This window comes from Engraulis encrasicolus, chromosome 12 (assembly GCF_034702125.1).
Source record: "Engraulis encrasicolus isolate BLACKSEA-1 chromosome 12, IST_EnEncr_1.0, whole genome shotgun sequence".
Lineage (NCBI taxonomy): Eukaryota > Metazoa > Chordata > Actinopteri > Clupeiformes > Engraulidae > Engraulis > Engraulis encrasicolus.
In genome coordinates, this window is record NC_085868.1 from 41012895 (window position 1) to 41036796 (window position 23902).

A 23902-nucleotide genomic window follows, 5' to 3' on the forward strand; every position below is an offset into this window, starting at 1 on the left:
ATATCTTATTAAACTTACAATAGGCCTAGGCCTATAGGCTCTGAATGAAGGGGTTAATTTCATAATCATTATAAATCAGTATATTTTAGGACTTATTAACATGGTGCAATGTGACACACACAACTATCAGCTCTTGATAACACCGGAAAATCTCTACAAATCTTCAAATAATAGAACGTCACGCGCAAACATATAAAGGAAATGCTCACGGAGACATTTGAGATAATGATATTAAATAAACAAAGCACACTTCAACTGTGTTTAACAATTTTTGTATGAGAGAATTCTTGCATGGGAGCCCCGAGTAGCTGGGACAAGATGTGCCTCTGCTTGGTCATTCTGTGAACATTTAATAATGTCGGCTAGCCTTATTCTGGTTAATGAATTTGTGTGTGTTGGAATTTAGGATGTTAAACAACTTCAGACATAGGCCTAGTAAAACTAGGGCAAGTGAACAACTGTGCACAATTCCATTAAGATATGAAAGATTAATTTTGAGCATACAGAAAATGACTCTATACAGTTGCCTATATTACCGTACGTACACCAACAAATTTGTCTGATATAATTTTGTGTTTTTGAAGGTGACCCATGTTGTTCGTCAGTCAGCACACATTCTGTGCGTGCAAACAAGACATGGGGCCTAGGTCAGGTCAAGTCAAGAAAGACAGCCCCAGCACATGGCATGGGAGTTGTCCAAAAGAGCCTGGGAATGAAAATGCAAAGAAACAACAAAAAACAAAACACACAATGAAGTGCATCAAATAGGCTAAAATGTCCAAATATGGTTGCCTATCAGACTGAATTGAAGTCACCTTGAAGAACTATTTGAAAGGTTATTTTTCTGCAGGGATGTCAATGCATTATAAAAAAATAATAATATGTAGTCTAGTTTTAATTTTATAGGCCACCAAAATGTGTATTTTTCCTGAAACAATTGGTGTCGATTATCAACAGATAGCCAGAGTCCCTGCCACCCTTATCAGATAATAAAAATCTGTGCTACTGTCATTGGTCCATAGACAGAAGGAACTCGTCCTCGTGCAGTTACCAGGCAACGTGGGAGCTTCTCCCCGCGAGGAAGACAGCTGTCCGACTCCCGGAAGCGGAGGGAGATTCGAAATGTTAGGAGGACACAGAAAAGACAGAAGCTGGCGATTTACCTCAAATCTTCACTGTAAGTGCCATTATTTACTCATCTATACATACACAATGATATCAACCTATGCAGTAGGTACCATAAATATGGCCGTTTCATTTCTTATGCCAGCCCGGCCAAATCCTTGTGTTTTCTATAGATGGTGGGCATGTTTAGGGAAAAGGGTTAGCTAGTGGTCTAAGACCATTTGAAAACACGTCTGCTTTAGTGGTGTTTTGACAGCAACAGCGATGAGACACGCAAACGGTGTGGTTAAAATGTTACTGTCAATATTCTTATATAGGCACATTTCATCCCTTTCTCCATGTTGTAAAGCACAGAATCTCACGCCATGGAGCTAACTATGCGTGCTAACAATTAGCTACACTGTGATTCTTTATTATTGTTTACTGGTTGCAAATTGCCTTCGTGAACTCGCTTAGTAAAGACTATTCAGTTATTCAACATCTTTCTTCTTAGTTTACAGCAATGCATAAGGTATTACCTAACGGTAACGAGGCAAACGTGAACTTCGCCCTGCCCTAGGATTCCCTATGCTGCCATTCATGGACATAACAGAAGAAAACAAACGCGAGACTGGAAAGCTGTCCTTGGTAAACAGCTACAAGGGCTGCTGTGCTGGATGGAAAGTATAAAAGGATAGAAATGGGAGAGTGAAGTGTGGACCTTCACAGTAACACATCATGGAACTGAAGCTGGAAGTACTGCTCTCATCCTCCATCAAGGGGAAAAAACCATGGCCTCGCTTCTCCTGGCTTGGAAAGGTATTGGCCTCCCTGGCGTTGTTGTTGTTGTTGTTGTTGTTGTTGTTGTTGTTCTTCTTCTTCTTCTTCTTCTTCTTCTTCTTCTTCTTCTTCTTCTTCTTCTTCTTCTTCTTCTTCTTCTTCTTCTTGGTTTTAAGGTGGCCACTTGCTTTGTCACTATTACTTTGTCTAAACTTAGTTAGCAGAATTGAAGTAACTGGTTGACTACATTCAAAGGACTTAAGTTGACTTCAACTCGCCTTATTTTTTTGGAGTCGGGTCCAGTCGCTTAACGACCTAACTTATTTGTGTAACTAACATGACCTGGATGAATGAGAATCTTCACAGACATGTTTTGCCGACATTGCTTCCCTGCAGGAGAAAGAGGCTGTCTTCCTCCTAGATGACAAGCGCATCTGCGAGGTCAATATGAGGACAGGGCGTTTGAAGAAGAGGAATTCCAAGCTGCAGTCACTGATGCCTAACGTGGTGGCAATGGCCAGCTCTTCAAACGGTATTGAATCACCTCCAACAACAACCTGCAACTGACATACAGTACATCTGACTTAGACAGTCCAAAAAAATCAGACTTTATTGTGGGTTTCCCCCAGCACTTTATTGTTAAAGCAACTACCTTGACAACAAGCACTTACCACCTTGAATAGGTTCCCTGACAAGGTAATGATGATGTATGTAATTTGTTGCTTCACCAAAAAAAATGTACTTTTAGGGGTTTTAATATAATATTCCACATGAAAATGTACAAAAAAAGCTCACCACTGTGACTAACACAAAAATGCTACGGCAAACACTGGTATTGGTTTGTATACGCCATCATTTGTCTAAATAAATCTAACCTCATGTGTCCTGTCTACTCTGTCAGGTGTGTGGTTGGCTGGGCTTCTTGCCTCTGGAGACCTGTTTCTTTGGAATAAAGACACTGACTTATTCAAGACGAACTCCCCTACGCCACAATTCATCCATCAACTGGCTGCAGCTAAAGGTACAGTGGGTGTTTGCGTGTGTGTGCGGGGCTTGTGTGTGCACACTCACACATTGCACGTAATCTGTTCTGAAACATGAATCGCCTTGTCTGGTTTTATTTATAGCAAATTAAAACTTTGGATATCAAATTGAACAATTTATCAAAGATAAAGGTATTGGTGCTTCAAGACACAAAAACATCCTGTGTGTGTAAGGTATGTGTGCGCATGTGTGCATGCCTCTGTGTTTGTCCTTTTTAATTAAAAGCAAAACATTTTCCAATGTGTGTGTGTGTGTGTGTGTGTGTGTTTGCCCCCTATGCACACATCTGTGTAGAGAGTGGAGCCCCGCTGTCCCTGCAGGTGTCCGGAGATGGGCAGCGTGTGCTCCTGGTGTCCATGTGGGGGCAGGTGCTGCTGTGGGAGTGTACGGCTCCTCTGGAGCTCAGCACAGTGCGGGGGGGCCCCATGGTCAGGGGCCACTGGAGCCAGGTCCAGGCCCCCTCGCATGTCACCTTCCCCTCTGCTGCTGACAAGGAGGCATCCTGCCACAGTCAGTTCATCAGGAGCCAGGTAAGCAACCTGACGTGGCAGCGGTAAGGATCTGGCCACCATGGGCGTAATTTTAGGTGTGGATGGTGGGGACATGTCCATACCACTTTTGCGATAAACCTAGCTTGACCCCCCCACCCCCAGTCAGTGACCTCATTAGGTCTGTTATTACATTATTACTTCACACTTAGTCCACATGTTTATTCAAAGCTGTCTTATCAAATACAATGGTACTCATAAGTGTCTCACTCAGTCCTCACGCCTTGACTTATTCTTGAAAAGACAAATTGCAGATGTAAAATGTTCTGTCTTCTCACTGTAGCAACCCAGTAAGTTAGGTAATGTGCATAGATGTGTCTGACTTTAATAATAAATGATTCATGAAACATCCCTTTTGTATAGTGCTTTTCATGGTATTCAAAGACGCTGATTTTTTGCCTCTGATATGTTTCCTTGGCCAGGTCATTGGAGACGCCTGCCTGGCTGTGTTTGTGTTCTACGTTAGAGAGCAGCTCACTATCGTCTTCCTCAAGCTGCAGTGGGAGGAGGGAGTGGAAAGAACGCTTAGGTAATTGACATTTACTTATGCCTTTTATTTATTTTGTATTATTTTGTGACCATATACGTCAATAACCAAAGTAAAGTTATTGTCTTTATTAGGCACCCGGGCTGCTCGTGCATGGTTTCACCATTGATGGCATTTTGGCTAACTTGCAGTTTACTGATGCTTTGAATATTGTCACCAAATGTTGATACAGCAGTACATCTCTCATTTATGAGCAACTTGGGTTTTAGAATTTAGAATCTGTAATTTACTTTTCCACATCACTTCCACATTAATTGCCTTTTGATTTCAAGCTCCTGCCAGAAAAAAAGTTGTATACCTTACTAGAACCAACTTTTTGTAGTGCATGACTGGAGTGAATATGTGAACTGAATTCTATCTTTACTTACTTATGTATCAGGTTATCCGTCATCGATCGAATGTGATTTGGTTTTATTTAGCGGTAGCTCCATAACGAGACATTGTGCTTTTGATTTCCCAGTCCTGTTGGGTACTCTGTGCTGTGGGTGTCCAGGACGTACCCCCTGGGCCAGCTGCCCTCCCCCTGCAGCCCAGTCAAGTCCAGGGGGGCACTAGTGGCATCGCTCTCCCCGGATGGCCTGCTGCTGGCCACCGTCATCAACCAGAAGGACCCCAGGGTAAGTCTGTCCATGTGACGTGATCAGGGTGTTTGTTTTTAATGTATTTGCGACGCCCACTTTCTTGAGAAATGGGCTAGCTGTGGCCTAGTGGTGGGGCAGCCGTGGCCTAGTGGTTAAGGAGATGGGCTTTAGATCAGAGGATTGCAGGTTCAAATCCCACCCTTACCACTCCCCACCACACTCCATGGCTGAGGTGCCCTTGAGCAAGGCACCTAACCCCACACTGCTCCAGGGACTGCAACCAATACCCTCTACTTAAAAAAGTGTAAGTCACTTTGAATAAAAACATCAGCTAAGTGTAATGTAATGTAATGTAAATGAGCAATAATATTTGCTGGCACGAATTTTGAGACTGCGTACAAATCTCTGTTAGGTTTGTGTTTGTTTATGTTGTTTAGTGTGTGTAGTATATAGATGAATATGCAAACTCAAATTACAGCTATGAAGGACTTTGACCTCTCTGTGTAATGCTGTATATTTTTAATGTATATCCACTATTGTATCATTTGGCGTCATCAACTTTTGCAATTGTTTGCAGTTGCGTATCTCACCTTGATAACACCTACTAATCTCTGTGAACCAGGAGCGGAAATGTTATTATCTGATTTTTTGTTTCCAAAGGTGACTCAGGTGATGTTTGTCAGCACTCAGAACTTTGTATGCGTGTCGGCTGGACTAGGGCGCTGTGGCAGCAAAAACCTCAACATCCCTGCCAAGTATATCCGGTAGGTGTTTTCCAGTAGCCAATACCTGCCACTATACAACGTCTCCATAGGAAACAATGTGAAGCTGTAGAGAATAGCCGCACTCTCGACTATAATTCCTGCATTTAAACATTTTATTTATACATTTTATCAGGAAAGCATGACAAACTAGACAGACGTTTTGTCCTAAACCACCTTCAGCATCTTGGCTTTTCTTTCAAACAAATTTACTAATTAGTTGCTCGTACCTGAGGACCTTCTTTAAGCAATCTGTAGTGGAGCGTACTTCCTTGAAAAGCTTTTTCTTATAAATTTTTCTTCAAAAGATTTATTTTTTATTTATTTTTAAATATTGCACCTGCAAATATACCACCAAGGTGTGCTGGACCTCTCGGCCATTGTGAAAAAAGATACTTTGAAATTGTGTGTGTTTGCGTGTGTTTGCGTGCGTGCACATGCACATGACTGTGAGCATGTCCATTCTCCCATACTGTAATGTTTTTTGATTGCTCATGGTGTTTGCCCTGCAGGTCGTATTGGGTGGCCAGTGTGTGCTGGTCTCCAGACTCTCTCTTCCTGGCCTGTGTGCTGAAGCGCGGCTCTCTGCTCATGCTCGTGCGGCTTGGGGAACTCGTCACCTTGTCCACCACAGGATGTGACGTCGACTTTGCTGCAGCTCACTTCCTGCCTATCCACCCTCTCATCACCTACAGGTGAAATTCTAAAATCTTCACACTGTTACTGCTCACCTATTTATTGAACACAACGTTTTGACCTCTGGCGGTCTTCGTCAGGCGTATAGGTGCACCTGACGAAGACCACCTGAGGTCGAAACGTTGTGTTCAATAAATAGGTGAGCAGTAACAGTGTGCCGATTTCCTTTTTGTTTGTTTGATCCAGCACCTGTTTTACTGGATGTGCGCGCATCACGTACACTACTTTTGAAATTCTAAAATCTACCACAATAAACCACAATGTTGAAAACACCCAGATGACATTTTACGTATTTTTCAATTACCCTAGTAAACTTGAAGAACTGTAGCGGCAGTTGTATATACAGTGGTGCTCATATGTTTACATACCCCAGCAGAATATACGCTTTCTCTGCGATTTCTCACAAAATACTAAGGATTCCACAAAACCTTTTTTTTCACTCATTGTTAATAAATGTCTTAAGCCAGTCACTAGCAATCTTCTGTGTTTACTCTTTCAAAAGCATGATCACAACCCAAACTACCTAAATGCTTCAACACAGAAAGCCAAATCAACCCATCATTAGCTTCAGAAAGAATAAAATGAAGTTTTTGAGCGACCGTCTCACTCTCCTGATCTCAACATCATTGAGCCATTCAGGGGAAACCTCAAATGTGAGGTTCCAGCAAGACACCCAAAAATATTATAGGAAACAACCATTCTGCCAGGAAGAATGTGCTGTTTTGTCATCTGAGAACATTAAGAGCCTTATCCACAACTACCACAAACAATTTAGAGCGGTCCCTGATGTTAAACAGGGCCATATTCAGCATCAGAAACCAGGGTATGTAAACTTTTGAACAGGGTCATGTGGGTAGCTTGGGTTGTGATCATGCTTTTGAAAGAGTAAACACAGAAGAGTGCTAATAAATATCTTAAGCCAGTCACTAGCAATGAGTGAAAAAAGGTTTTTGTGTAATCCTTCATATTTTGTGAGAAATCGCCAAGAAAGCGTATATTCTGCTGGGGTATGTAAACATATGAGCACCACTGTAGTTGATTATATTGTATGTAGTTGTATAAAATATGTATACATCCGTTATTACCGGTACACCACTAACAATCCAGTGCTAAAAAATGACTTCTGTTCAACTCTACACAGGCCTCCAGTCCCAGCTGGAGGTGATGGTAACGTATCCAGCTCCAGCGTGTCCGTGCGGGACATGTTCAGACAGCGCTACTCGGTCACCTGGCACCCGCGTACGCCCCTGCTCCTCCTGTCCGACGGCTACAATGCCACCCTGCTGCGGGTGCCCAGCATGCCCACCCCTACGTCCCTCGTCAGCAGGCTGCTGTGGGACACGGCTCAGGGGCTGGAGCAGGCACGCACCCTCCTCATGCACACACAGGTGTGGAGAACATACAGTATGAACGTGCACTGCACATATTTGCACGCAAGTTACAACACACGCGAATGGACTTACACACACACATGTACGTACATACACACATACGCCCTCTGAGACACACGTTTTAGCATTTTCATGTACCGGTACACTTGTAAATACCTGCGACCGATGTCCTTAAATGCACTGGTAGAGTTCACATGATATGGTGAGACACAAAAGACATACTGCACAAAGCACCCATTTACACATGCAGTATCTGCGTACAGTACATGCACTTCATAACACAAACAATTCAGGCACCGTGGGCAGGTACTGTAATGTACACAGGCAAAAGACAAAGTCCAATATCCTGGCAGATTTCTTAGGTTGAAGATGATTTGTTCTTTATTCCAGTGAGAGCAAACAAGCATGGTCTTTCTGGCATAGTAAAAAAAAACATATTCCCATCACCCAGGGGCCTACACAGATCACCACCTCCCACCTATATACAGGTGTACCTGTGCCCGCTGCCCTCAAGTGTCCAAATGATATATCAGTTAATAAATCAAAGAAAAGAGCTAAAAATATAAAGCAAAGCAATTAACGTAAGGAAACTAGAAAATAATATTACATTCAGCAGGCATTTTTTGCTGGTGCCTTAGCCTTAGACCTTAGTCTGGGTTAAAAGTGTGTGTTCTGTTGTATATGTTGTATGTATGATTTAGCCCCAGGCCCATCTGGAGTCCCTGTCCAGTCTGAAGTTCATGTCCAGTCTGCAGGCCCTGAGGGACAGAGTGACTCCCGTGCCCAGCCTGCCTCTCTGCTGCCAAGACGATGGCACCTTGGAGGACCTGCAGGAGGCCTACGAGAAAGCCCAGGTTAGAAGCACCTATTCTGGCCTGGCTCTCACGCAGACCCTTCATGCTTTGTGCATCTTCGTTAAACTTTGTGAGCTCGCGCTTGGGTCTGGGAATCTTAGACGAGCCTGAAGATATTTCACAGCCTCTTCAAGATTACTGATACTGTATAGTCCTGTATCCATACTGTATCCACCCACCATTCAAGCTGCTCCAGTGTTTTACCGTTTTCTGTCTCAACTATGAAGAAACCTTTTCCATGTGACTATCTATGAACATGTAATGATGACAATATCTGAGTATAGACATGACATAAACAAGGTAGTGGATTATAGAGAATGAATGTAGGAAGTGAAAATATGTGTTTGATTTGTTTATGCATTTGTTTATGCAAAACAACAGCAAAAAGACTGGCAAAATATTGTTCAATCTCTGCCATCATAGGCAGTTTGTCCATCTGGAGACGGAGATGTCATAGTTACCCATAGACAAAATTGGACTGATTAACTGCATGATCATCCCTCTACAACTCTGCTGTGATTTCCATCAGTATTTGGATCAGTGTAACTTTTAATGGGCTGCGATCCAAATAAAAGTACTAAACTGTGTGTGTGTGTGTCCACAGGCTGATGCTGAAGACGACTGCCCCACAGACGGGCAGTATTCCGGGTTGCGCCGGGAGGACCGAGGCAGCCTGGAACTGGCCTCCATGTTCGACACCCTGCACGCCCAGCCAGACCTCCTCGGAGGAACCATCCCCAGACCCTCCCAGGGCCAGGGCTCCCAGCAGCAGCAGCAGCAGCCCCTGCACTCCCGGCTGGACGGGGCCCAGAGGAACCTGCTCCTGGCCTGGACTCTGATGCTCGGTCTGGGGGGCCGCCGCGTGGAGCAGAGGCCGCGGATGCTGAAGTATGCGGTGCAGTGTGCCTCCAGGCTGGCCCTGCTGTTGCAGTTTGGAGATGGAGCCGTGGGTAAGAGGAAGGGGAAGAGTAAAGGGAAGGGCAGCTGGGTACGCCGGGTGGGCAACCTCTACCGGACGCTGCTGTCCTTCCTGCCCTGGGACGGGTCTTCGGAGGTTGGAGGAGGGAGCGGCGTGTCTGTGGTGGTGGAGCTCAGTGGGAGTTTCACCCAGCTGATCCTGTCAGCCTCAACGGACTCCACGCTCTCCTCCCACAAACTAGCCGCAGCCTCGGGCCTACTGCAGACGGCGGGGCGCACCATGGACGATGCATACGCACAGCTCCCACGACCTCTACCTCTAGCCCAGGATGGACCGCTGTCAGATAGCTACTGCACCCCGATGCTACAAGAGCTGCAAGGGGGAACCACTGATACAGGGTCAGTCCATCCCTGTCCACAGAGGCCTTCAACACGGTGAGTGAGCATTGTTTGCAACATCAGTTTGTACAACAAGAATGGGAATTACTTTGATCCAACAGCACAATCTGAGAATATTGCAGAGGGAACATTTTGGTATATTTGCGGAATTGTAAAATATTTTGCCAAACAGTCGAGTTCTAGACTGTTGGTAGAATTCTCATGGTGCAGTAGGAACATTTGACAGTGGATATGCCGGCGAGGATGTTCAGCAAATGCCTTCAAGCGTGCAATGTGTGAGAAATTGTGACATACTCTACATTATAAGATTTGACTTGAGATATTCTTTTTATTTTGAGTAGATTGGGCACGCTTTGGCAAGACCTTTACAAGCAGGCTCTCCGGTACCAGTCTATGCTGCAGTCTCAGTCTGACCCCCAGAGCCCTCCCAGCAAAGAGGAGCAGGAGGTGCAGGCCACCCTGTGCCTCATTCAGGCCCAGCTGCAGAGGGCTGGGGTCAGCCTGGCTGAAGACCCCGCTCTACACTGCACCGAAGGTGAACCGAAGGATTGCTTTAGGTCTATGGGTTTTATCCGTGTGGTGTTTGGGTCATTACTATATGTTGTTGTGTTGTGTATGATTTAAAGTGTGTGTGTTTGTGTGTGCGTGTGTGTGTGTGTGTGTGTGCGTGTGCGTGCGCGTGTGCACGCGTGCGTGTGTGTCTGTGTGTGTGCGTGTGTGTGTGTGCGTGCGTGTGTGTGTGTGTGTGTGTGCATGCGCGTGTGCACGCCTGCGTGTGTGTGTGTGTGTGTGTGTGTGTGTGTGTGTGTGTGTGTGTGTGTGTGTGTGTGTGTGTGTGTGTGTGTGTGTGTGTCCTCTCAGGTGAGGAGCTCTTCCTCCAGGGGGACTATACCCAAAGCACTGAGTGTTGGTGGGCAGAGCTGTTGGCTGAAAAAGACAGAGGTGAGCACTGATGCGCAAATGGGTCATGTTCAAGGATTCAAGGATTCAAGGATTCAAGGATATTTATTTGTCATGTACATAGAGACACTTTCGTGTCACTTGTAATGAAATGCATGGCCGTTGCAAAACAAGTGTGCAGAAGAAGGGTGAAGAAGAAATAATAATAATAATTAAAGCCGCAAGCGGCGATGACGGGCCCTCGCACCTACGTTGCAGGGCCGGGGCATGCCACCTAGCATGATGCTATGTCCCCCCTACAAAAAAATGGAGTCTGTACGACGTTCGGTTCACGAGATATTGAAGAAAAACTAATTAGCATGAATTAGCAGTCAAAATTAACATTAGCATTGTCACGATTAGCGTGTTGATATGAACCCCTAAAACAAAAATGGAGTCTGTACGACGTTCAGCTCCCAAGATATTGAAGAATTACACTCTTCCTGCAGTTCCTTAGGCTACCACATGGTGGCCTTATATACATTTCAGGCTTATAGAAGAGTTAGTATTCATTATGTGCATATATGTGTGCATTTGCACTGTTTTAAAACACTCCAAACTGATATTGTGGCCAACTTCCTGTTTTAAAATGCCAAAAAAGTCAAAATATCTCACTTCCTGTTGGGCGTGGCCATATCGTTGTATGGACTTTATTGTTGGCCTTAGTGAGATACACAACTTAAAAAAACTCCCGAGTCTGTAGCTCAAAGTTGATGTTGGCCCCGCCCATAAACTTATTTGGGGGCGTGGCCTCAATTTCAGGCATATACAAAACTTAGATTTCATTATATGCATACATGTGTGCATTTGCACCGTTACAAAACACTCCAAACTGAAATGATGGCCAACTTCCTGTTAAGTCAAAATATCTCACTTCCTGTTGGGCGTGGCCATATCGTTGTATGGACTTTAGTATGCGCCTTAGTGAGATTCACATTTTAAAAAAATCCCAAGTCTCTAGCTCAAAGTACATGTTGGCCCCGCCCCTAAACGCTTTTGGGGGCGTGGCCTCGTTCCCGTGTGCCACCAGGGGTTGATCCGATTGGTGTACCAAGTGGCGTAAGTGTCCGACCACCGGAAGTACCCGATTTAGATGCCTAAATTCATTGAGCCGCCATCTTGTAAAATTATGAGATATCAAAAATTCCTTTGCAATATATCATCGTCAATGCCAGGACCTCATGTCCACCGAATATGAAGTCAATACGATGTACGGTGTAGGACAAGTACGTTAAAGTCTGAAAAAAATGCCAAAAAATGCCAAAAAATGCCAAAAAAGTCCAAATATCTCACTTCCTGTTGGGCGTGGCCATATCGTTGTATCGGACTTTATTATGCGCCTTAGTGAGATACACATTTTAAAAAAACTCCCGAGTCTCTAGCTCAAAGTATATGTTGGCCCCACCCCTAAACGCGTTTGGGGGCGTGGCGTCGTCCCCGTGTTTCATCAGGGGTTGATATTCGGTGCCTGAGTAGCGGTGGCTATCTCCGATTTGTGTACCAAGTGGCGTAAGTGTACGAGCACCGGAAGTACCCGAAAAATGGCCCAACGTGGCTAAATACCAAGGGAGAATAATAATAATAATAATAATCCTTAGGAAAACAATAGGGCTTCGCACCGAGAGGGCGAAGGGCCACCGCGTGGCCCTTGCACTTCGGTGCTCGGGCCCTAATAATAATAAAAGGTGTGTGTGTGTGTGTGTGTGTGTGTGTGTGTGTGTGTGTGTGTGTGTGTGTGTGTGTGTGTGTGTTCAATCAAAGTAATTAGGAGGAATTCAGTAAGCAAATGGCATGAGGAAAAAAGCTCTTTCTCAGTCTTTCAGTTCTAGCTCTGTGACAGCACAGTCGCCTGTTGTGTTGGCATCTGGTTTATCTTGCATTATCATCACAGTCTGAAATAAAGGGACCTTGCTTTAGTATAAACGCGTGTAAAGCGTATTCTTAGATCAAGATCCAACCATAATTTGTTTGGAAACGAGAGAGATGGTGTAAAATTAAAATTTGACCATCAAATGGTCATAGCACATCATGTACATAGCGAGGAACGATTCTGGGATAGATCATGGCATTTCGAAGTCAGCTAATTTTGAAGTTTTAGTAAAAAAAATGCAGTCAACGCAAATTAATGGGGCCAAAGTGAACTCATTGCAGGACTGCCACTGGCAACAAGTAACATATTCCTGATCCATTTTTCATCCACCACCTGTTGGAGTCCTTCTTTGACCGACTCTGAAGAGTTACTGGTAAGGTTTCAAGCAACATTCGGTAGTGAAAGACTGTGTAGGCCTGTACACTTGTCTGTGCCTTGGTTTGATGGATAAGACCTTTGTCATGATCTGTCTGGAGTATGGAGTGTTTTTGAGCTTGTTTAGTGCTAAAAAACAAGTGATTACTTTGACCTTTCAGGTTGGCCCCATTCATTTGCATTGGCTGCGTTTTTTCACTAAAACTAACTTGGAAATGGCATGATCTATCCCAGAAACACTCCTCACTATATGCATGATATGCCACGACCATTTGATAGGAACATTTTAATTTCACACCAAACCATCCCTTTAACATGTCATTGGAAATCGCAAATTTTATAGTCAAGCTAAATTTAGAATCCAGGATTTTTTTTTTTGCTGGCAGTCAGTGTAGCCGGCTACTATTCACCTTCCTTGTCCACACACTACTACATACTGTGTCCATTTCACTGGCCCCATCATAAACCCATACCTTCCATCCAACCCACAGCATGGGCCACAGGCACCCTGTCCGCTGGTCCTCGTAGCTGCTACCTGCAGACGCGTTACGGCCTGGCCCTGCTCTACAGCCACCTGCAGCACTACCAGCTGAGGGAGGCCCAGGCTCTGGCAGACCACATGGCCCACAGACTGCTCCAGGAACCGGGGCAGAACGCAGAGACTCCAGGTACGGTTACCTTCTGTTTCTGTTGTCTTTGCTTATGAAGCGCTCTTGGGTGCTTAGAAAGGTAGTCCTAAGGAAAATTTGAACCAAGTAAACAAAAAAAATCCTTTTGACCCTCTGCGTCAAAAGCGCCCTTGGGTGCTTCGAAAGGTAGTCCTAAATAAAATGTGAACCAAGTTAAGTCAAAAGTGCTTTTGACGCTGGTACAATATTACGAGCTATGGTGAAATTATTTTTGGAAATATTATGTTACGGTTGGAAAAAGTTGCTTCAGATTTGATCTAAAAGCAAAACTGTGTTCCATTGAGTTGTACCTGTATAGCTGCCTTGTTATCACCAGACCTAATCACAAGGGAGATAATGTCTGGAGACCTGCCTACTGTAAATCCTGTAGGAGGTGTGTGGTTTACGATTGACAACAGCTGTTTATTGGGCATTACGAATGCTTATCATTTGGCAAAGGTAGCCACAGAGTCAATCGTGTCAGTTGTATCTATTCAAACAAACGGCAGTCATCGCCTTTCCATGCCTCCCTGCTCTCTGGTTGGAGAGAGACAGAGACCATGATCTGGAACCCTCTCTGAGAGTAGTATCCATGCTGTCTTTCAGATTATTCACAATGCAGCACCCCCACCCCTAAGAACATTTGTTCAACCCTGCTCTGAATTGATGAGCAGAACATCAAGATCCACCATTAGGGGTGATTGTAGTCTCCCAATCCGACGAACTGCTTTTGCTCAGTCAGCCTTCTCCTTCAGGGCAACCAAAACATGGAATAGTCTACCCAGTAACCTAAAAAGTATTACTGATTATCAGGCCTTCTCAAGGGGTGTGAAAAAATGGATATTAACCAACCAGTCTTGTCAACATTAATCATATGTTTTTTAAAAATATGACTCACACTGTATGCCATTTTAGTGTGTGTGTGTGTGTGTGTGTGTGTGTGTGTGTGTGTGTGTGTGTGTGTGTGTGTGTGTGTGTGTGTGTGTGTGTGTGTGTGTGTGTGTGTGTGTGTGTGTTTGACCTATGGCCTATGGATGTGCTTACTTGTTTATATCTTGTCTATGTTATTGTATTTTAATATTTGTTTTACCTGTCCAGGGACTGCAGATGGAAATTAGCTATATAGCTATAATCTGGCACAAGCCATCTTTTTACTTCTGTAATCAATGTGTATTGTGCATGGTCCCTGTTGAACTAAACTAAATAAACTAAACTAAACGAACTAAACAGATAGTACTGATAGTGCAAAGCAACATGTGATTTTCCAGACTACCTGTATATACTCTGATGTGCCTTTCACCTTGTTATAAGTTGGGGGATCACTGAAACGATTGATTCTATAAACATTATCATAAGTTTTGTTTAAAAAGTCATTGGTTTTGCTGAAGTTCATTGTTCCTGCCTGTATCCTGCCCCTATCTAGATGAGTGTGTGTGTGGAGGGTGGCCTGCGGTGAGAGCGCATCGTGAGGCAGCGTGTGCCGTAGTGCAGAGCCTGGGCCGGTTCATGGCGGCCTACTTTGCCAACCAGCCCCTCGCCATCAGGCCTGCACACTGTGTGGACCTGCTGGACCCACTACACTTCCCTCAGGGTGAGTGTGTTTGGTAGATGGTGACTCACACACACACACACACACACACACACACACACACACACACACACACACACACACACACACACACACACACACACACACACACACACACACACACACAGATGCATAAACGCATAATCATACACACCCACACACACATAAACATAAAGACACACACACATACACATGGAAACAGATGCAATCAAAATTAAAAGGGTCAACAAGTTCATGATGAACAGAGATAGAAATTAATTGGATTGATCCCGTTATCTCTCAGCCACAGGCCCTCGCGTGGTGGCCCTGTCGCAGCAGAAAGTCTCGGCCGCCGTGCGTTCGCAGCAGCTGTCGGAGCAGTGGACTGTGGGATACGCCCTGGAGTTGCTGCTGATTGGCGGGCTGCTGCCGGAGGCTGTGTGGCTGACGTCGCGGCTAGGGGACTGGACCACGGCCGCCGCTCTCGGCCTGGCGTACAGCAGCTACTGCACTGACGACCAGCAGCTCAACAGGTACTGTGTGTACACTACACACAAATGCCACAATCAGAAAACACGCACATCCAGTGACTGGTTTCGGGTGCCGGTTCAAAAAAAAGTAAATGAAGAAAACCGCACACCGATGAACTCCCATTTAATAAATGCGTGACGTTTCAGGCCAACCTGGCCCTTCCTCAGACATTCTGAGTCAGTCTGAGGAAGGGCCAGGGTGGACCGAAACGTCATGCATTAAAAATGGCTTAAATGGGAGTTCATCGGTGTGCGGTTTTCTTTATTAATTATGGAATTACACGCAAATACCAACCATTTTGCAATGCACTAAATAACTGTGGCTACTCCTGTGAAACTATAGCATTCATCTTTGGTAGTTTGGGCCATGTGCTTCAAATGTATGTGTGCGTGGCCTACACATCTGGGGACTCTTTAAACAACAAAAATGACCTAGGTACCACATGTATCCATAGGACACTCAGTTAGCAGATTCTCTTAGTTTTGTGTAAAACTCCTATGAAATGTGGCTTGTGCTATGATAAAGGTCTGTCAATCCAAATAAAGGTGTGTGTGTGTGTGTGTGTGTGTGTGTGTGTGTGTGTGTGTGTGTGTGTGTGTGTGTGTGTGTGTGTGTGTGTGTGTGTGTGTGTGTGTGTGTGTGTGTGTGTGTGTGTGTGTGCACAAAGAGTGCAAAGGCACTGGCCAAATTTTGTTCAATTTCTGCAATAATAGGAAGCCTGTCCATTTGGAGACGGAGATGTCACATCTATCCATAGAGACTAATGGACTTATTATTCTGATTTTCATCATACTTGCCAATCTGCAGAATATTTCCATTAATGTTTGGATCTGTAATCCTTCCCTGTGTGGTGGTGATCCAAATAAAAGTACTAAACCGTATGTGTGCGTGTGTGTGTGTAGGCGGTATGACGATATTAAATCGTGAATTGTGATATCGGGTACAAGATCCTTCTCGAATCTGCCAAAGTCGAGAAATCGTTTAGATCGTCTTGCAGTGAGAATGTTTACTATCAGTATCAGAGTGATGTTTACTTACTTGTGTTGTTGTCTTCACTTTTCTTTACATGATTGTATTCCAATTGTGCACTTTTAGAGTGTCATCAGTGTGTTTACATTGTATTAACGGCAAACCACAAATTGCAAGTATATGAAAGATGTTTTTATTGTTTTTATTTTTTCGATGGAAGATTGTGATAAAAAAATCGGAATCAAGATGTTATGTTAAAAAATCGTGATAAGATATTTTTGCCATATCGCCCACCCCTGTGTGTGTGTGTGTGTGTGTGTGTGTGTGTGTGTGTGTGTGTGTGTGTGTGTGTGTGTGTGTGTGTGTGTGTGTGTGTGTGTGTGTGTGTGTAGTCTGCGCTGGAAGGAGCTCCATCTGCCTGCTGAGCTGCAGCCCTGCTCCATCTTCCAGGCCCAGCTGGAGGCGCTGTTGGGCCCCTTGGCCCCTGGAGCTGCACAGGACAGGGACTCCCACAGGCACCTGAGTGGTGCGTACACACTAAGCACATCCTCCATTATACGAGTTATGTAGAAAAAAACAAACACTTTTTGTATTGTATTACTCTTTGTCTCTACTGCTCCTACAACCACAAGTGGTGAAAGAAATGCTATTTGCAGGGCTGATAGTATTCAGGCTCCATGCCTGATTTCAGGCTTGACAGAGTTTGCAAAAATAAAAACATTGATAATAATTAGCCATTAGATTATTCTTATCTCAGAAAGTACAGGTACGGTTTTCTTCTACTATCAAGCTTGAATTATGGTCATATAGGCTATTAAATGTTTGAATAATGTGTCAAAATAGGACTACGTTACGTCACTATGCAGTATCTTGTCGTCGTCGTTTTTTCCACTATCACCCCTGTATTTGGTAATGAGGTGGGTTGAGGATCATATTTGATTTTATAACGTGTTCCCCTGTCTTTGTCATTCCTCCAATGTTATTCTCTATCTGCCTGTCTCTTTCCTCCCTCTCTCTCTCTCTCTCTCTCTCTCTCTCTCTCTTTCTCCCTCCCTCCCTCAGAGCCAGTGGAGGAGGCAGACGAGGAGCAGCTGTGTCTGTGTGCTCAGGAGCTCTTGAAGGCGTCCGTCATGGCCAAGGTGGACGTCCTCTCTCATCCTATTGGCCAGCTGCTGGCGGTTGCCAAGGAGATGTCTTCAGAGCTGATGCCATTGGTCCCCACGGGCCTCTATCTGCCAGCCCCGCCCCTCTACTGCCCTCAGCCCTCTCCCACCGCACAGGTGCTTCTTTTTTATTGGCTATTTGTGCCTCTTTGAGGCTTAATTTCATACATGGCTTGGGTTCCATAAAGTGCTTTGTATTTATCCATCTTTATGCCCTAAAGTACATACTAGTCATGGATATGCTGAGTTTGTGTACAGTTGTGCAAAGGATACTCTCGTATTGACAAACTACTACAAAACAACAACAGCTGATTTCAATATAATGGTAGTACAATATCCCATGAAATAATCACTGCTGTATTAAAATGTTTGGTATTTTCTAAATGTCTCCTGTTTCCTTTCCTGGTGTGTGTGTGTGTGTGTGTGTGTGTGTGTGTGTGTGTGTGTGTGTGTGTGTGTGTGTGTGTGTGCGCGCGCGTGCGATTTTCACGTGTTTTCCATGTGTGCCAATTGACAGGATCACAGTGTGGGTGTGGGTCTGCATGCGGAGCGTGCGTGTCGTCTGCGCGTGTCTGCGGTGGTGCGTAAGGTTCTGCTGCTGATGCGAGCGGCCCGCTGTGCCCTGCCCGCCGCTCAGTGGTACATACGCCGCCTGCAGCGCTGCCACAAGAACTACAGGAAGGTAACTTCAGAAACAATCCCTCAGGATCAATAGAATATATCTATTCAAAATAATCAGTTAAGTACATGTATGTATGTGTGGCATATACAGATATCTCTGTAGTCTCTGTATTGGCGCATTCAGGCCGACTTAAAACCGTGCCGGTGACCGTTCTTGCACCTAATCGCCAACCAGCCGTCACGTTCATGCCACAGATCTTAACGTTCACAAACTGGAAAATGTCTTCGCAATGCAAACCGCAAAATACTTGTTTTTTCTCCGCGAACTGTGACGACAACGTGGCCGTCAGCAGGTTCATCCGGTTAACATGGTCATGTGCAGAAAAAGTTCAGAGTCCGGTAAGAACGCAGGCCGACAGTCGCAAATACAGTCACTTCAGTTGTATACAGACAAATCATGGAATACTTCCCCTACATACAGTCAATGTACCAACACAAAATCATCTAGACAGACATACAGTTTGGTGACTCCAGCAGAGTAGCTGGGTATGCTGTGTGCAAGTGATGGCTCTAACTTGAGTGTGTGTTCTTTTGGTCTTGGTGTGTGCGTGCGTGCGTTAATTTATTTTTGTTGTTTGTCTTTGTTTTTAGATTCGTAAACTCTCTGTATTGCAAGATGCCTTATTGCCAGAGGGCTTGAAGAGGTTTCTATTTCAGTCTGGCTTCTTCAAGAGGGAGGCTGCTCGACACGGTCGCATGGACCCCATCATAGTGCACATATTAAGTAAATACCCATTCATAAAAAATCTTAATCATCACTTTTTCCATCAGAAATAGTAGATATTGTTTTGAATGCTACTGGTGGCATACCTTTTCTCAGCAGACACGTTTTTATAATATGAAGACTCATGCCAGAATATTTCCTTCTGTCCATTTCTCCCAGCATGCTTCAGGGAGCTGTGTGCGCTGCTCTGGATGCTTCATGTGCGTGACCAGCTCACCCTGGCATGCCGGAAGTATCAGGCAGCCAGGAACCAGAGCAGAGATGCAGAGGTAAGATGACAATGTTGAGTTTATACAAATTCATACACGTTTCCATACAGAACTAATTTGTGCAGATTTTTTTGTTTGCTTGCCTTCACTTGGTTTATGTGATTGCTGATGATCATTTATTTATGTGTGTGTGTGTGTGTGTGTGTGTGTGTGTGTGTGTGTGTGTGTGTGTGTGTGTGTGTGTGTGTGTGTGTGTGTGTGTGTGTGTGTGTGTGTGTGGTGTGTGTGTGTGTGTGTGTGTGTACCATGTTGTGTGTTGTGTGTGTGTGTCTGTTTGTGTCTGTGTGTGTATGCGTGTGAATGTCTGTCTGTGTTTGTTTGTGTCTGTGTGTGTGTGTGTGTGTGTTTGTGTGTGTGTGTGTGTGTGTGTGTGTGTGTGTGTGTGTGTGCATGTGTGTGTGTAGACGGGCCCGTGTATAGACCCTGGTCTGTGTGAGGAGGCGGTGCGCTGGGCGTGTCGGCTGCTGCCCTTCTCTCACTTCCTGTGTGTGGAGGAGACCTTACAGGACCTGCTGCTCAGTCTGCTGGCACAGCTGCCACCCACACACATGGTAACTATGGACTACCACACATACACCCGTCTCCAAAAGAGTTGTCGCCTATCCATCTGTTTGGAATAACAGCTAATAACTTGACTTTCAATTAATCACTTGGCTTCTGCTCATTTTCACATTATGTTCGATAGGCGACAAAACTTTAAAAATCTGCCATGTCTGTGTATAATAAAGGGTCAATCTTTCTTTGGTGCATGAAATGTATTTTTGTACATACATTTTCATTCGGGAGGGTTGTAGCTTTCATATGAGTGACTTCTGAAGCCAAGTGATTCATTGAAAGTCAGGTTATTAGCTGTTATTCCAAACAGATGGATAGGCGACAACTCTTTTGGAGACGGGTGTACAGTAATAATCCCATGGAAGATACTAGTTACCAACTACCCTTCATACCACGCCAACAGTATGCAAGTACCCCATTTACCCCATTGAAAAGGGGCTTGGGCTGCTATGAATAGGCTTTCCTTCTCCGGTCTATTTTTTCACAGTCAAAAGGCATTTTGATTAAGGTCTGAGAACCTTTTTGGTTTTCTTATTTGTAGTTTGAATCAAACAATATTCACATCTAAGCCACAATCATGCCAATTCATCCTCTCCTAACAATAGAAACAAACAAGTAAGTAATTGGGTTGTAAATATGTGGTCATGTGCGCACTGCAGGTTGCAGAGATCCTGGTGAAGGCCTTCCCTGAAGAGGAGCAGTCAGTTCGGGTAGCTCTGAGGGAGAAGTACACCACCCTACTGAACACACTCAGATCTGGTCCTGTCGTGCAGACACATGGTGAGTAGTCTACCTGACGTACCATGCACTGATGAAGGCTTGATAGCCGAAACGCGTTTGCTTTTTGGACATGGTGGTAATATAAATAAATAATGAGACGCAGTTTGTGAGTGCGGATTTTTCTTCCCTACCTGTCATAGCGCCACTAGATCAGGAGTGTCAAACTCAAATTGACTGAGGGCCAAAACCAAAATCTGGAACAAAGTTGCAGGCCGACCTCAGTATTTATTTTAAAAAGTGAACAAAAATTGTGCATGCATGAATTTTACTTACACTCTCTCCCATCATATGGTAGCTCAAATGTGCTTGCATATATTCTGTTGCATGTGACTGTGGCTTGGGCCCACTCATGTTTCTTCATTGCCTTGGGTCCACTCATATTCCTGCGACACACCAAATTTCATGTCCAAGCCTTGTTACACTATTCATCAATGGTAGATGTGGCTCTGGGTCAACTGTATTGCATATTTGAAATGATCTTGCGGTCCAAATAAAATGACTCTGCAGGCCAGATTTGGCCCCTGGGCCTGAGTTTGACATCCCTGCCCTAAATCGATAAAGTGGTAGAAGCACCAAGGTTGATCATTCGAGAGGAAGGGTTTGCATACTACCCCGACCGACACCGACCGAGTTAGTGTGGACATGTGGACTTGAACTTGTTGGATGGCACTGTACCATAGTTTGCTTAAAAAAGACATTTGGTACTTGGAAGTTACTGTCTTGACATAATGTTGATGTACTGAACATTCAAAAGGCTGTCAGCCGCTATGTGTTAATAAATGGAATATACGTAGGTCTTTACTGTAGAGATTTTTGTCAGTCACTTCTGTACTTCATTTGGATAATCTCTTAAAGTGATACTGTTCCATTTTTGGAAATAATCTTATTGTACACCTCCCCTTGAGTTAAATAATAGGGTTTTACTGTTCTCCAATACTTTCAACTGTTCTCTGGGTATGTCCGTGCAAATGTTACCTCCATGCTAGCAGTTAACATTGAGTCCTATGAGACCAGCTCACGGCTAACTGGTCTCATAGGACTCAATGTTAACTGTTAGCTTGGAGGCAAAATGTCATTGCACTGTCATAACTAGAAAACGGTTGAAAGTTCAGGAGAACGGTAAAACCATATTATTTAACTCCAGGGAAGGTGTGAAATAAGCTTATTTCCAAAAATGGGAAAGTATCACTTTAAATCCCTCCTCTCTTCCTTCAGATACTCAATCAAGCACAGATACAGAGACACAGCAGGAGATGTCGTCGCTCCTGAAGAAGTGTGAAAAGCAGCGTGCCAAGTTCCTGGCCCGCGCAGCCAAGCACATGACACGGGTGCAGCACTACCTCTGGGAGAGGGACGAGGAGGGAGGAGGAGGAGGAGGGGGAGAGGCGCGATCGGACATCCCCTCCGCCCCCGATCGCCTCTCGCTGGCAGCCAGTCTCAGCTCCCTGACAGAGACCACGGGAGCCACTCTGACCAGCAACACAGACGCTGCCACTCCCCAGGCCCTCTCGCCAGACCTGCAGGCTGGGCCACTGCACAGGTGAGCTATTGCATGGGTACACACGACAGAAAGATAACAGACAATATATTACTATTACATGACAGTACACTTAGCGGATGCTTTTATCCAAAGCAACTACTTATTTTAAGTACAGGGTATTGAAAGGTTACAGTCCCTGGAGCAGTGTGGGTTTAAGCACCTTGCTCAATGGCACTTAAAAGATTCCACAAAAACTCTCAAAAAAACCTCAAAGATTCCACACATTCTGCACATTCTTTCAACCTTGCACGATACATAAAGAATTTTCTTGGCCCTACCGTGGCTGATATGGTAGGGCACACGTTTACCACTCGGACGACACAGGTTCGAATCCCGGTCTGAGTCCTTTGCCGGGCCTTCCCCATCTCTCTCTCCCAGCTCACTTCCTGTCTCCCCTTCATTATCCTGTCTCACAAAAAACAATAAAGGCTGAAAAGCCCCCAAAAAATACTTTAAAAAAAAAAAGAATCTTCTCAGAGTTTACACAATTGGTCATAGTAGGCTAACACAATACACTGCCTACACATAACCAAAGAACCATTGCTTTGCAATATTTTCTACTGATGTACAGTAAGTAAATGTAAATGTAAATGACCCTTTATCTTTGACTGCAGTACCTTGAAGCCAAAGGCACAGAACTCATCAGGACCAGAGGCAAAGAAACAGAGGCCCTCCTCCTCCCACCAGAAATCTAATAGCAGCAGGAGCAGCAGCAGCAGAGTGCCCACCCCCGCGGTAGGCAGCTGGGAGTTCGAGCTGGGGGACGAGGAGTACCTGGCCTTCCTGGAGCTCTTCCTCAGCTACCTGCTGGAGCGCGCCATTGGCCGAGGGGGGCCGAGCGACGAGCCGGCCGAGCTGCCCCTGATTGGCTGCTTCTGGGCGCGGCTGCGGGAGCGAGAGCTGCACTCGCTGGGCTTCGACGTGCTGACCACCCTGAAGCGACGACAGAGGGACGTGCGGAAGAGCGCAGCCGCCAGGCCGAGTGGCCAACATGGGGGGGACGGCGCTGCTCCACAGCTGCCCGTCTTCCAGGCAGGACGAAGCTTCCTACACCACAGCCAGCAGACGGACACCTCCCCTGAGCGACCTCCATCCACCACCACCACCTCCACATATCGCCCCTCTCTCCCCACCCAACCCTGGCTCTCCACCTCCCCCTCATCAGGACTGTGGGGAAGCAAACACCACCACCATCCATCATCCATGGGTGGGGTGACTCTGGAGCTCAGCCCGTCTCCGAGCATCGTCTCTAGGCACAAAGCCCTGGCCACGGCCTCTCCCTCCCTGGAGCTGCAGCAGGAGCTGGACCCCAAGCTGGAGTCTCGTTTCCCCACGCTGGGCAGGCTGCTGGAGTGGATGTCCCGCTGGGCCGACCGGAGGGTGCTCCTGCGGAGGATGGAGGAGCAGAGAGGAGGTGCGGGAGGAGGAGGAGGAGGAGGTGCGATGGGGCCGGCTATCAGGGCCAAGGCCTCGGCTCCTGCCGTCCTCACCTCTCTCCTGCTGCTGGAGAGACGCTACAGCGCCGCCCTCCTGGCTGAGGGCAAGACACACATGAGGGTGAGATTTTACATAGGGCTGCTCTTACATTGGCCTTGCAGCAATGCATATTACTGACCTATGATGAAATCTGAAATAGTGAGACCATATT

General features: G+C 45.4%; 1 protein-coding gene across 1 annotated transcript in view; it reads left to right on the plus strand.

Annotated features, from left to right (window-relative positions):
* The first annotated feature begins 1624 nt into the window (after positions 1-1624).
* cplane1 (ciliogenesis and planar polarity effector 1) overlaps positions 1625-23902 on the plus strand; it is a 59646-nt gene continuing 37368 nt past the window's right edge. The window contains exons 1-25 of the mRNA XM_063211907.1: positions 1625-1923; positions 2281-2416; positions 2786-2905; positions 3223-3458; positions 3899-4005; positions 4484-4640; positions 5265-5368; positions 5878-6060; positions 7203-7449; positions 8154-8306; positions 8911-9659; positions 9965-10158; positions 10485-10565; positions 13299-13475; positions 14899-15066; positions 15347-15575; positions 16935-17068; positions 17605-17822; positions 18223-18387; positions 18978-19110; positions 19270-19379; positions 19784-19930; positions 20594-20714; positions 21930-22254; positions 22869-23811. Coding sequence (XP_063067977.1) covers positions 1843-1923; positions 2281-2416; positions 2786-2905; positions 3223-3458; positions 3899-4005; positions 4484-4640; positions 5265-5368; positions 5878-6060; positions 7203-7449; positions 8154-8306; positions 8911-9659; positions 9965-10158; positions 10485-10565; positions 13299-13475; positions 14899-15066; positions 15347-15575; positions 16935-17068; positions 17605-17822; positions 18223-18387; positions 18978-19110; positions 19270-19379; positions 19784-19930; positions 20594-20714; positions 21930-22254; positions 22869-23811 — 5418 coding nt within the window. The 5' untranslated portion in view covers positions 1625-1842. The remainder of the gene's footprint in view (positions 1924-2280; positions 2417-2785; positions 2906-3222; positions 3459-3898; positions 4006-4483; positions 4641-5264; positions 5369-5877; positions 6061-7202; positions 7450-8153; positions 8307-8910; positions 9660-9964; positions 10159-10484; positions 10566-13298; positions 13476-14898; positions 15067-15346; positions 15576-16934; positions 17069-17604; positions 17823-18222; positions 18388-18977; positions 19111-19269; positions 19380-19783; positions 19931-20593; positions 20715-21929; positions 22255-22868; positions 23812-23902) is intronic.